Source organism: Thunnus albacares, chromosome 6 (genome assembly GCF_914725855.1).
Source record: "Thunnus albacares chromosome 6, fThuAlb1.1, whole genome shotgun sequence".
Taxonomy (NCBI): Eukaryota; Metazoa; Chordata; class Actinopteri; order Scombriformes; family Scombridae; genus Thunnus; species Thunnus albacares.
In genome coordinates this window covers 18,606,612-18,620,034 of record NC_058111.1, presented here as the reverse complement: position 1 = coordinate 18,620,034, position 13,423 = coordinate 18,606,612, and the positions used below count along the sequence as shown (strand labels likewise).

At 39.6% G+C, this 13,423-nt stretch overlaps 1 protein-coding gene across 2 annotated transcripts; it reads right to left on the bottom strand.

The window, feature by feature from the left end:
• Positions 1-415: 415 nt before the first annotated feature.
• Positions 416-13,404, bottom strand: LOC122984274 (Rab interacting lysosomal protein). Of its 2 annotated transcripts, none has more exons than XM_044354611.1 (8): positions 12,617-13,404; positions 9,343-9,469; positions 5,842-5,963; positions 4,142-4,327; positions 3,467-3,636; positions 3,144-3,266; positions 2,883-2,981; positions 416-1,856 (listed from the first exon to the last, which is right to left on the bottom strand). In XM_044354611.1, exons 1-8 carry the CDS (start codon positions 12,953-12,955, stop codon positions 1,730-1,732), a joined length of 1,293 nt encoding a protein of 430 aa, XP_044210546.1. In that variant the 5' UTR covers positions 12,956-13,404; the 3' UTR covers positions 416-1,729. The 2 variants fall into 2 exon arrangements, with proteins under 2 accessions (XP_044210546.1, XP_044210547.1); XM_044354612.1 differs by having other exon boundaries at positions 9,343-9,466; positions 12,617-13,400.
• Between the last annotated feature and the right edge of the window lie 19 nt (positions 13,405-13,423).

The following is a 13,423-nucleotide window of genomic DNA, read 5'->3' as shown; positions in this document are numbered from 1 at the left end:
CTCTCTCTCTCTCACTCTCCTGTGAGTCGTCTTGTGGCTCCAGTGCAGTCAGAGAGGTCGAAGCCCCCAGGTTTCCTCTTCCCATTTCCTGGGGAAGTCAGAGCCACTTCCTTCTATTCAGCCAGACACAGAGCTTTTTAAAGATGGTCGAACACTAACACACAAAACTCGCCGCACACATACATGTACAAACACTCAACACATACCCCTGATGTTCGCCCTTTTCCCAGAATCTATTGTTGAAAGTCCTCCAGGAGATGATGAAGAAAACCTCCTTATAAGTCAAGAAAGTTAGAACAAAGATGATCACTTTGAGCTTCGGTTAAAAAAAAAAAAAGTTTTCATTCAACAGCAGCAACATCTAGTGTTGCATCTTTTTTCTCAAATAAGAAAAAAATCACAAAGATTATTTGAATTTTCGATACAAGTCTGTGTTTAATGGATTTTATTGAATCTCAATATTACAGAAAATCAGTGTTTTTATCACAGTTTCATTAAAATCCACTCACATGGCATCTCTGTTTTTGTCAGCAAAAATGTTCATAAAACTTTCCATCAAAAACATGCTTACAAAAATAAATTGCAAACACTGTATCGTAGGAAAACATGTTCTGATTGGAGGGTCCTACATTGTCTCTCTTAACAAATACAATACCACCAGTCTGAGTAGTGCTATCGTCAGACATTCAGAGGGAACAGAGCAGTCAGACAGAAAATGTGGAGACTTAATGATAATCTGTCAGATAAACGTGGTGGGGATTTAAAAAAAAAAAAACCCACACACACACACACTTTCTCATTTCCACAAGGAAGCACATATCTTCCTTTTCACGTAACCAACAGAACATGTGTGCAAACACACACACGCACACACGTATGGCACCACCATGACGTACACACCAGCTACCGATGACTGAAAATTAAGAAAATATATTTTTAACAATACAAGCAGCAAGTTAAGGCTTATGGGGTTAAAATACACTCAATGCTCAAATGGAAGAGACTGGCAATCATATGACTAAAAGTTTGTTTTTCCTTGAGTATAAAAGTGCTTTAAATCATGAACAATACATGAGCAAACACACAGCTTAGAAATACCCAGACTGAGGTAAAAGTTTCATGATAACTTTGTGGTAAAATGTTGATTGTTTTGTGGAACAAATATGTGCTTATTAAACACAGTTCCCACTTTACTAGAATATATACTGTATCTCAGTAATATCTTTGGTTTCTTATAACATTTGAGGATTTATATAAATACCTATAAGTAATAACATATTTTTCAAGAATTACATGGCCAACAATAAAACCTTCTCTATAATGGAGAGTAACATGATTGTTGTGTGAATACTTGAGTCTAGTATTACTAAGTATTACTAAGTATTACTAAGTATTACTCTTAATACTGCTGCATATGCTGTAGTTGGAGACTGTTCTTCTAAGGAGACTAAGCCAGGACAAGAGTGACATTTGGAGAAGGGGAAATGAAAGGATTTAAGACAGAAACAGGTCAGTTTGCTTATAAAAATATTCACACTTTCTCTTTCCTTATAGTGCTTATGTGTGGTAACGTTGGGGCATTCAATTGTCCGTCTAACTTTTTCCTGAGCCGCAACAGATTTTGTGTTACAAGCTGAAGGAGAAGCTGTGACTAAAGGAAGGAGAGTGTTTGTTTCAGATCACAACTGGCAGAAATCTCACAGCCGGTGCTCTCGGGTCGATCCCGGGCTCAGGAAGACGGCCGCTGATCCCGCTCCTCATTGGCCTCCGAGTCTCCAATGATCTCCCAGCTGGAGGCGGAGTTGCTAATGTGGGTGGGGCTCCGCCCGCTGCCCGACCGCGTCAAGAAGCCGAAGCTGCAGCACACAGAGTAGAAAAGATGAGGTCAGATCTGCTGTGAGGGATTACAGCTAAATATATCCCAGGATTGACGAGGATCTCAGGGCAGTGACGGTGTCAGCAGCGAGAGATGAAACCATGCTCTGGTTCACAGATCTGCTTTTTTAATAGCAGCGATGGTTCTGGCCATTTCATTTTCTATTTTTCTTGCTTTGCATTTAATGTGTTGAAATCTATGTTTCTCTTTGGAGATTCTGGGCAAAGAAAATTTTATTTCTTACTTTATTTAAGATAATCCGGTGTTTGTCTGAATTACATCATTTGTAGAGAGATAAAAAAGACACAGGCAGCAGAAACACTAGTTTGCTACAGCATGTATTATGCAAACATGATATCCACAGTTTGTTTCCAACCTTTATCCCAACTTGCCACCCTCAAAGTCTAATATAGCACCCATAACACATCTTAACATGACTGCATTCTTGGTCCTAACCAGGCACAAGGTATGCAACCACAATATTACTTAATTAAATGCATGAATTCTCAATGACAAAGACTCCTTTGCCCAAAAGTTATTTGGTAAATTAGATGTTTGTCTCTGCAGATCTTATCTCCTGGGAATTTCCGTCCTCTATACCAAATTAAAAGTGGGTTAACCTCCTCTTCTCATTTCAAGGAGACAAACCCACTTTAAAGGTGTAAACAACATCAGGTGACCAGACAGTTAAAATTTGCACATAATGAATCTAAGTGTATTTTACAAATGTAATAACAGATCACAGGCTTGCGCAGGACTCAAGTAACTTCACTTATTTCTCATTAATTCACTGCAAATCAAGGAAAGCAAGCTGGGAAACATATACAGTGTGTTCTTTAAGATTGTCTCAAATTAGGTCATGAGCAGGGACTGCTGAAGCAAAATTACAAAACCACCACCAGCAAAAACCTCAGATCAGATCAGAGAGAGCACATCACCTATGGCTTTTTGATGTTTCATCCTGCTGAAGTCTGAGCAGTGCAGTGTAGGTGGAAGTTGTACTCACAGGTTTCGAATGCGTGATTCTGCTGGTTTGTCAGAGCTGTCTACTTCCGTGCCGTCTACTTCTGTTTGCCCAAACAGAGGACTCTTGTCTTCCTCATCACTGGAGATAGAAAGTAAAACCATCAAAGGGTGAAAACAAAATGGGTCTGTGTGTAACAACGACTGCCTTCTGAACATATTTCTTTAGAAATGATCAATGTGTTGTGTGTGTGTGTGTGTGTGTGTGTGTGTGTGTGTGTGTGTGTGTGTGTTTAAGAGAGACCTGCTGCAGTCATTCACAGGAATTCCGAGCATCTTTGCCTTGATGAGCTTTCTCCTTTTTTTGATGGCTGAGCGCACGGCTTCTAAGAGGAAGCCTGGACACCTCTCCTCATTCAGGATCTCCCTGCAATAACAACACAAACAATTTAATTTCAAACAAATTGGCAAGGATGCCTTACTGGTATCAATGATGCAACAGCACCTTAAAGGCCACCTGTCAGCTCTTCTTTTTCTTAACCTAACTCCAAAGTAGCCCTGTGAGCATGTGGGGAGCGTTTACACTAATCTCAATTTACTAGAATTATTAATGAAAACTTGACACACCTCTGATAGTAGCTGAGCTCCTCCTGCACCAGGAAGAGGTTGGTTTTGAGCTCGTTCCTCTCAAAAATGATGTCGCGCACCTCCTTCTTGGTGAAGCACGGCTGATCGGGATCCTTCTGGTCAACCGATGACTTTTTCTTTGACTCCCGAGCTGTTTGACTTAGACAGGACTGATGGGAGAACAGAGAGTCATCAGGTAACAAACAAACAGCAAACTGTCATGTCATGAGCTCATTAGAGGAAGAAAAGCTTCACATTTGCATTTTAGTTAGTGGAACTTGAGTTAAGATTCAGCTCTTGTCCAGAACATCTTAGAATGAGTGAAGCGGCAGAGTTCTCATGAAACCTAATTTCATGAGATGGTATAAAAAAAAATCCCTCTGTAGACATGGCTTCTTACCTCCACTCATTTCATATACAGACACTAATTATGACTCAACAACCCATAAAGAAAGCAAACTTAACAAAAGTCCCAGATTTTTAACCTGCAGCTGAGTGAGATTTCTTTGCTAATGTAAATAAAAGTATTTAAAATTTCTTTGAATTCAAAAAACCTTATTTAGCAAACTTTTATACATGTGCAGACTGTGACGTACTTCTTTGTACATAATATAAAAGCAACCTAAATAGTAATAATAGTAAGTAGCAGTAATAATCTGCAAGAAGCATTCATACTGGGTTGTTGCTGTTGGTTCTGTCCAGCTGTGCTTGGAGGTTTTCTATCTCTTTGGTTTTCTCTTTCAGGTCAGCCTCCATGTCGGCCTTTCTCTCCACGGTGCTCTTCAGCTGGGCCTGCAGCACATTCTGCTTGTGTCGCAGCTCCGCGTTCATCTTCATGAAGCGGTCCAACTGCTCCTGGAGCTACACACATACACACACCCACACACACACACAGATGCCTAATTTTTAATCATGAATAGTGAGTAGACTTACTAAACAGGTTTGAAGTTTAAGTGGCAATACACAACATTCAGGCACTACATATTGCACTATAGCACCAACATCTTAGACCAAAACAAACGTGTTTGTCATTTACTCAATTAAGTTGGAAAAAAGAGAGAAAACCGACAGCTCACGAAACTCAGATCAAACTATCAAACTAGGCAGTGCTGATCAAATATGGATCAATATTCTGTTACTACATTGCCTATTTCTCACCTCGAATGTTTTCAGAAACATATTTCAGTGTACTGTTTAGCTGTAATTTGAGAAAGTTTGTGACACAACCACCAAAACAAAGAAGAGAGAAGAGGGAGTGTGACGTCATTCACTGCTCAGGTCACCATTACTCCACTATTTCTTTACATAGCAAATAGTTGTTTGCTTACATCCAGTGAGGCTAAATACCATTTATTGGACCTTTAAACAGACAGTTCTCATATTTCCCATCAGTGATAAATACAGTTAAATCCAAAAGTAACAAGCCAGGGCAGAACCAGTTCCTGTCAATAAAACAATATATCTGTATCTGTATTTGTTTTATGGCTGATAGTAACAGTGGTAGAGGAGAGGGGTGAAATCCATGAACTGCATGCATAGGATTCACACCAAAAATCTGTGGGAGGGAGACAATAATGAAACCACACAATGACAAAACAAGTGTAGCATTCATTTTAAGGATGAAAACAATTCCAGGCTTCCATTTGAGCAAACAGAGAAACTAGTTTAGTTGACCATGAGCTGTTTTTTTTCTGTCTTTCAGTCAAGTCGACTGACTGGGAGCAAAGAGCAGAGCATTACCAAATACACACCCAGTTATGGCTGCTATTTAAATCATGTGGTATATGCACACACACACACACACACAGTCACGTGCGAACACACACAAACACAAAGTAGCTGCTCAGACTTGTCTCAAGTGCAGCTTAATCCTCAACCAGTAACTTGTGTGGATAATCTCTTCTCTCTTTCCCTGATAGCTAACACACTTCCTGTTTTCCAGTGTGTTTATCGGCATAGTTTACATGATGTAACTTCTCTTTTGATGCTGCATGTGATGCCTGTAATTATGTGTGTATGTTACAAGTCTCAATATGTTCAAATATTATAAAACCTGCAAACTGTAAAATAATAAACACCATTGTGAGGAAAGTCAGGAAACTGACCTTTGTAACTACGGCCATAAATATTAGTGTGTGTGTGTCCACATGATGATAAGCGTCATGCACAACGGCAAAGATGACAGGATCTGCTCTTAAGTCCAGAAACCATCACCCAGTTTCCCACCAGCTCAGTTCAATTGTAACACCCGACTATTTCACATAAATGCATGTGAGAGCCGCTGTGCTGCATATACGTGTGCCTTTTAAGGAATGTATTATTGTGCTTGAGCAGAAGCATTGTCATTCACGCTGTATGGCTGTGTGTCTCCTTACCGCCTCCACTTCTTTGGAAATGGTGGATATCTCCTGGACTTTGGCCCTCAGCTCGTCTCTCTGCTTGTCCACCACTTCCTTCAGCTTCAGCATCACTTCTCGCTCCTGCCGCTGCACTCGGTCTGCACACACACACACACACACACACACACAAAGGGTAAGATAAAGAAAACAGAAGTCCGGCTGGCTAAGATGATTTATGTTATGTTTTTAGAGTAAAGGTCTTTTATTTATGAATAAATTGAGGTATGGGATAAGCAGTATTGTATTACATTTATATCATTATTATTACGGCTGCAACTAACAATTATTTTCATTATCAATTAATCTGCTCATTATTTTCTCAATTAATCATTTGGTCTATAAAATGTGAAAAATGTCTTTTACAATTTCCCAGAGTCAAAGGTGACATCTTCCGCTGTCTTGTTTAGTTCGAACAACAGTTTTAAACCCAAAGATATTCAGTTTACTATCATGTATAACAAAGAAAAGCATCAAATCATCACATTTGAGAAGTTTAAAACAGCCAATTTTGGCATTTTTGCTTAAGAAATTTCCAAAACTATTATTTGATTATCAAAATAGTTGCCAATTTATTTTCTGTCGATCAACTAATTGATTAATCGACAAATCCTTGCAGCTCTACTTATTATGTTAGATTATATAGTTCAATGATGGCTGATAAAGGCACTTTACTGATCTGTAGCATTGCATAATCTATCATGCAGTAAAACAACCAAGACAAATGCAGAACAAATGCAGAAAACGGAATAATGACTGTAAATGATATAAATAAACAACAGAGCTAAATATTTTCATTCCTACTACGTACATGGCAAAAAATAAGACTGAAACTTCTGAGAAAATGAAACTATGTAGACAGACACCAGAGTGTGATTACTTCAAACTTGATCAAGACCATGTCTCCTTCAATAAACTGAGGAAATCTACACAGAACAGTAGATGTGACAGCACAGTAATGAAGGGTCAATTCACCCACATCAAAAAAACAAATATTATCTATGCATGCAGATAGTTTCAGTTTTATGTACCAAGATTTTTTTTAATTTTTTTGGATCTCATCTTTTATTTCAGCTTTTTGGCACAGATAATAGAAATAATGTCCCATAATCTTTGTATCCATAAGTACTGAGGTTTTGAGATGTGAATCTCTTAAACATGTCACCATCCCAGCATGTGGAGGTAAGCAGAATTTTGTTTGTAGCGTTCACAGCATTGAATTGTTACATTTGCAGAATTCAACGCCAACATTTTATGCGACTTGCCTGTATTTTTTAAAGTGCAAACATATCACAACTTCTATTGTACTGAGTTGGAGGCAAAAATCTCTGACGTGGATATCTCAGACCTTGAACAAATAAAACCAAAGCTATCACATCTATTGCATATTTAGATACGATTCATGGCCACTGAGCATAAACTGACCCTTTATTTAAAATAAAAGTGTGTCTTCACACCTTTAGTTAAAACATGTGAACTATTTCTGATCATTACATTGTTGGACTGCTTTATACATTCTGAGACACCATATACTTAAGTAAGACTGGAGTAAAGTATTGCTATACCCAAAGTGAAGAACTCGTCAGGAGACCGGTTCTGGGAGTCTTACGCAACATTTATTGAAGCTCAATTGAGGAGAACAGAAAACAGTGTGACTGTGAAACACAGTGCAATGCCACTCAATTCTACCGTCTACTTCCAGACAACGGTATTTAAACCCTTCACCAAATCCTTGCACTTATTACCTCCAAATAAGGTTATTCTTCACACATCTATGCCCCTATTTGTTATTGAACTATAATCAAGACATTATACTGACTGAAGTTAACTGAAGTCACGTAGTCTGTACACAGGTTACTTACTATCCATTCCAAAAGGAGACCGTCTGCACAAAGCACAACATATCTCAACCTGACCTTGGTTACCACAGGAGACAGCCAGCCTTATCAAGACGAGTGTATATCCAAGCCAACCTCAGTGGACAGAGATGAACTGCTCTGAAATAGACGGGTCATGACCTTCTGCTCCCAGGATAGAAAATGACCAGAGAATGACCCGTGGAACATAAATATTTCCCCCACAGGCGATATGACCAAAATCTCATTTCCCAATAATGATACCCATCCTCACATAGCACATTTAAATTTAATTAATAAATAGTTGGTCTGACCCTAATGACCAAAAAGATTAGTTTAATCTGTCAATACATATATTACATTTTCACATTCATTTAACGTTTCCTGGTATTAGCAGACTGTTTAAGGTTATTCATAATCCTAGCATGTTACAGGCAGAACAGTGGGTGGTAAAAGGTTAAACCACATACTGTAGTCTCTTAAAACTTCACTGCAGCCAAAGGAAGCATGGGAGCCTGTTGTAGCAGTCATATCCATTACATAAAATGAATGGTTACATTCACCTGCCACATGACCTCTTGTCAGATAAATCACAAAATGATCAAGGCAGCATGTTTTCCTGTCAGTACAAGAAAACACGAGACAGCAAAGCGACTCCACCCTCTGGTGCACATTACTAGGGGATGATGTCTACATGTTGGGAATCATCAATAAATACATAAAATATTATCTACCAAGTGGAAATACAACCATTTTTGAGTCCTCTCCTAACAGTGAGCACTTGTACTGCTCCACCTCTCAAAATGATTGCACTGTAAACACTGAAACGACCAGTTTGACTGCTTTCTGCCTTATGTTTAAAAAAAAAAAAAACATTAACACGGCAGATACAACTGCAACCCAGCTGCTTTGAATCTATGCTGTAACTGGTGGAGATGCTTTTTCACAGTTAATGCGTTTTACATACATTTGCATTCATGGAGAGGAGTGGTACGGTGATGAAACTAAATCCAAGTCTGCTTGGGAGATCCCTGCTGTTTACAGTGCCTCTGAAAACCATTTATATTAAGCATGCTCAACTATATTTGTGATCTTTTCACTTATTCATTTTACGATATCTAAAAACTATTATAACCAACGCTGGGGATTAAGAGCCATCTTAAAATCTTCTAAGGCCGGGACATTTTCAGGGTTTTGGCATTTTGCCTTTATTGGATAGAGGATAGTGAAATGGCCGACAGGAAACAAGGGGAGAGAGAGATGGGTACAACACACACCAAAGGCTGGAATCGAACCAGTGATGTTGCAGTTATGTGTCATGTGCAGTAACTATTCAGCTACCAGGTTGCGCAAATATTTTCAGTTTTGAATGTCTACTCGACTCTCACAGATGGAAAAGATTACCCAGGATTCCCTCAGGCTTTATGAAAGGTTCATGTGGTAACATCTCCGCTAGAGGTGGGATTTACACTGTCATGTGAGGGCTATAAACAATATATAGTGTCAAACAGTGAACGCCTCCTTTTGGAACAGATTTGAGCAGCATTTTAGTGAACACAATCCTGATTTTAAAAACTGGCAACATGTTTAACATTTGTCTTGAACAGAAAATCCTGGAACATACCTTCCTGTGCATGACTGCCCTTCAGTCTGCTCTGCAGCTCCTCTCTGTCCACCTGGAGCTGCTGTACCTGGACCTGAAGCTCCTCACACCTCCTCTTCCACTGCTGCTCCTTCTGCTGCAGCTCCTGCTAGACAGGACAGAAGGCAGAACCTCAGAGACATGAGGGATACTAAAACTTTCAGAATAAACAAGATGTGATGTAACTGTGCTGTTAAATTCTCTTCTAGGAATGTGCATTCAGCAGAACAGGTTGGGTCTGTCGTTCTGTTGTTAAGTCACCACAGATGTTTTGTTGAAATGGTTCCAGTAGATCTCAACAGCAAATTCTGATCCCAGAACCACTCCTCTCAATATACTCTCTTAGCAATGATTATAACACTGGCTTGTCTACTGCAGTGATTCCCAAAGCGGGACAGGCGAGGAGTCCAGTGAGATTAATCATATTATTGTTCATCTATTGTGTGTTTTAATAACATTTCACCACATCACAAAAAAATCAGCAACATTTACATTAATTAGATTTGATGTTACATTTATAACATATCAAAACAGAATAAGCAGTACATATAAAAATCACTGTTTTAAAAACTATGTAGGTTGTCACAGCTGACATGACAAATCACTGTTGCCAGTTGTCATAGTAACACAACAAGCTTTCCAGCTCTGAAGTTTTGCAGGAGCTCAGCAGTGAGCGTCAGAGTAGTGATGGAAAAATTAGACACAAAAATCTGAAACATCTCAAAACAGACAACTGAATCTGAGCTGGACAATAAAACTCACATCAGACTGAACACGACTTGGCTAACATGGTTTACCAACAGATTTTGTCTGCTTGTGGACGATGAATATCAATCATTGTCCGTGTGCATTCACTGTGGTGTCACACATTCCCAAAGTCATACTTGTGTTATGTGGCTCTCTGATCGCTGTTAAATATGGAAACAAAACAAGAGACGTCCCATCAGTGGACACCTGCAGGTTGTTCTCTCTCTCAGTCAACAACAGCTCACATGTCCCATTGAAATTCCTGCAGCCTTTTGGGGTTTTGTTTGTTTGTTTTTCCTTGTAGGCTAGATATTAAATATAAGCTCATTTAAATTGAAGAAAATGAAAGACATACATTTAATATATTTAATTGTAGTCATTGTTTATTTTCAGCTAAATGTTTTATCAGTAAATCTGCCCAGCAGCTGTTGGTTTTTGCAGAGAATGACTGAGAATGAACCTATATTATTTAGCTTAATATTAATATAATATAGCATAATATTATATTATATTAATTTATAGAAATATTGTTAATAATCATAATGATAATATTTCACACTTCATAACACTGAGCCATGAACTGTAAAATGCAATATTACCAGAGATGGAGAGTAAAAAAGCATACTTATTCAAATACAGCTGTTATGTGAAATTAACAGTTTTGGAGCACTGGCACTTTAAAATGGCTTATGTTCATTTTATGACACTTTATACTTTTACTCCATTTCATTTCAGAGAGAATATGAAACTTTCTCTCTGTTTATTTACTGTGTAGATTCAGCTTTTACACATTAACTGCTATTAGGACCATAAAATAACACCCTCAAACAGTTATAACATGCTTCTGACATTTTTCACCATTGTCTTTGATGAATCGAGAAAAATAATCGATAATGAAAATAACAGTTAGCTTAGTTGCAGCCCCACATAAGGAACTTTCACTTGGTGATTCAGTACTTTTACATGATGGCATTCCTTATTTTACTTCAGTTGAATAATATTCCCACAAGTGCTTTAACTTGAGTACTTTTTCCACAACTATTTTATAACATCACGCTGCGCCAAAGCTAAAACATTTTTTCCCCCACAGGCATTCGGCAAAGACCTGCCCTATTCTGCCTCTGACTGGCTCTGACCCTGATATTCTTACCCTAAACCTACATGACACACCCACTTTACTACATGACATGCCCACTTTGCTACATGACACACACCCCTGACCACTAAAGGCCCAAAAGCGTCTGACGGGCACGTTTTGAAGTACACCCATTGTCTTAGAAGGCCGAACACGTACCAAAAGCATTATGAGGCGCGTCAAACTGCCTTGACAACCCCGATCTTGTCTCGATTTTGGAGCGTCAAATGAGTACCCAGCGACCAAAGCTGTTCTCTCTGCAGCCAAAAAAGAGAGATAGCACTGGCCAGCTGAGCACCTAGCCAGACAGCGCAGCAGTGGTCGAGCGAGGAGAGTTAGCAGTAATGAGAACAAAGCCAGTAAATGAGAGAGATAAAACTTTATATTCTAATTAATTCACGACAGTTACGTTCTACAGCACAAATAATTAGTTATTTAGTTTATTTTTCCTCCTCTGAATTTCTCCTCTACATTCATTCATTGCGTCCAACTAAAGCAGCAGTTAATACAAAGAACAAAAGGACAAATCAGTGTTGGTGCTATGATGCTGGCATTTCAAATCTGATGCCTGCAGTGCGCCATAGGAGCATCAAACGACGCGCGTAAATTGTCGCTTTTAGTGCGTTTGGGCGTGCCCAAGTGGGCGTGTTATGTAGTAAAGTGGGTGTGTCGTGTGGATGCTGCGAGTCTGCAGACTTACTTCAAAGCTGTTCCTGTATCCAGCTCTCTTTATACATCCATGGCCTAAACCTAACCAGCCTAACCAACGAAGGCAACGAGTACCAGCCAATCAGAGGTGGAGTAGGGCGGATTTCGCGAAATCTGGAGAAAAAAAAGCTAAATTAACTGCGTCGCTTTAGACGCTGCTTTACTAAAACGTTGGTAACATAAACACTGTTACAAAATAGTAAACGTTAAATAATCTTACATATCCCCACTGACAGTCTATAATTTATTTTTTTTTAAAAAATAAGAAAACAGCGTTTGCTAAATAACAGTAGCGGTTAAACAGACTATGTCACGGTTGCCTTGACGACACTGAGTGAGCGGCATGGCTGTTGTTTCGGGTTAGCCAGTATGGCTGTACAGTATGGTAGCAGATAACGTCAACGTGTGACCTCGAAAGGTGAATCAGGTAATCAAATCCGAAAATAGTGAGTAATTTCACTTCCAGGTTGCCTGAATACATCCACACAGACGCCTGTTTCTTCAATGTTTTCGCCATATTTGGAAGGTCTGCCTATCAACATGCTACATGTCTGTCACGACGACACAGAGCAACTGTATTGTATCCGTTGTTACAACGTTATAACACAGTGTTTATACGGTGTTTACAACATGCTGGGGAGGATTAAAAGCTCCCATGTTTCTCACCTGTATTTCATTTTTATCTTTGCCTTCGTCGCTTTCCTTCCCCGCACGTTTCTTCTGCTGTTGCAGCTGTATCGTCTCGAAGGTCTTGAGCAGCTCTTCTTCCCGCAGTTTGTGTGCGTGGTTCCTCGACGCGAAACTCTCCAACAGCTCCAGCACTTTCACAATTTTCGGCACCAGACCCTCGACGCTGTCTTTGCCATAGCCGTCGATGAGTTTCTCCACCTCGGTACCGATCAGCTTGGCTATCTCGTACACATTGTCCACAGTTAAAGCCGAGAAGGTCCTGTCAAAACAGCTCTCTGCGGGTTTGGTTTCTGGGTGCGATGCAGGTCCCTCCATTTCTGAAACCGGTCACCAGCAGCTCACTTCACATGCTCTTTATCAGCTATATCGAAACCGACAGTGGCTCGTCAACGCGACACATCAGTCAACCGTAAAACAAGATGGTTATGAAAGTGAAAACAGCAATAAAAAAAAACTGCTGTAAAGTTCAATTTGCGCCCACACTACCGACACGCCTGAACTTGCTGCTGTTGCTCCTCTTCCGACAACACCACGTCATATAAAAGTATCATTGGTCGCGTTAACCTAGCGAACAAATACAAATGCAAGTACATCGAGTACTCTGCAATGCACTGTATTACAAGGCTGGACAGTTCTCCTGCAGTCTCTACTCGCTGCAGGATCCTCCTACTTTTCTGACCAATGTAATTCGAGTACAAACACAGCAGCTACATGCAGAAACTCGCCTGCCAGGTCGAGCATACTGATGCATGCAGCAGAGCGTGAAAATTTAATTTCCACTGT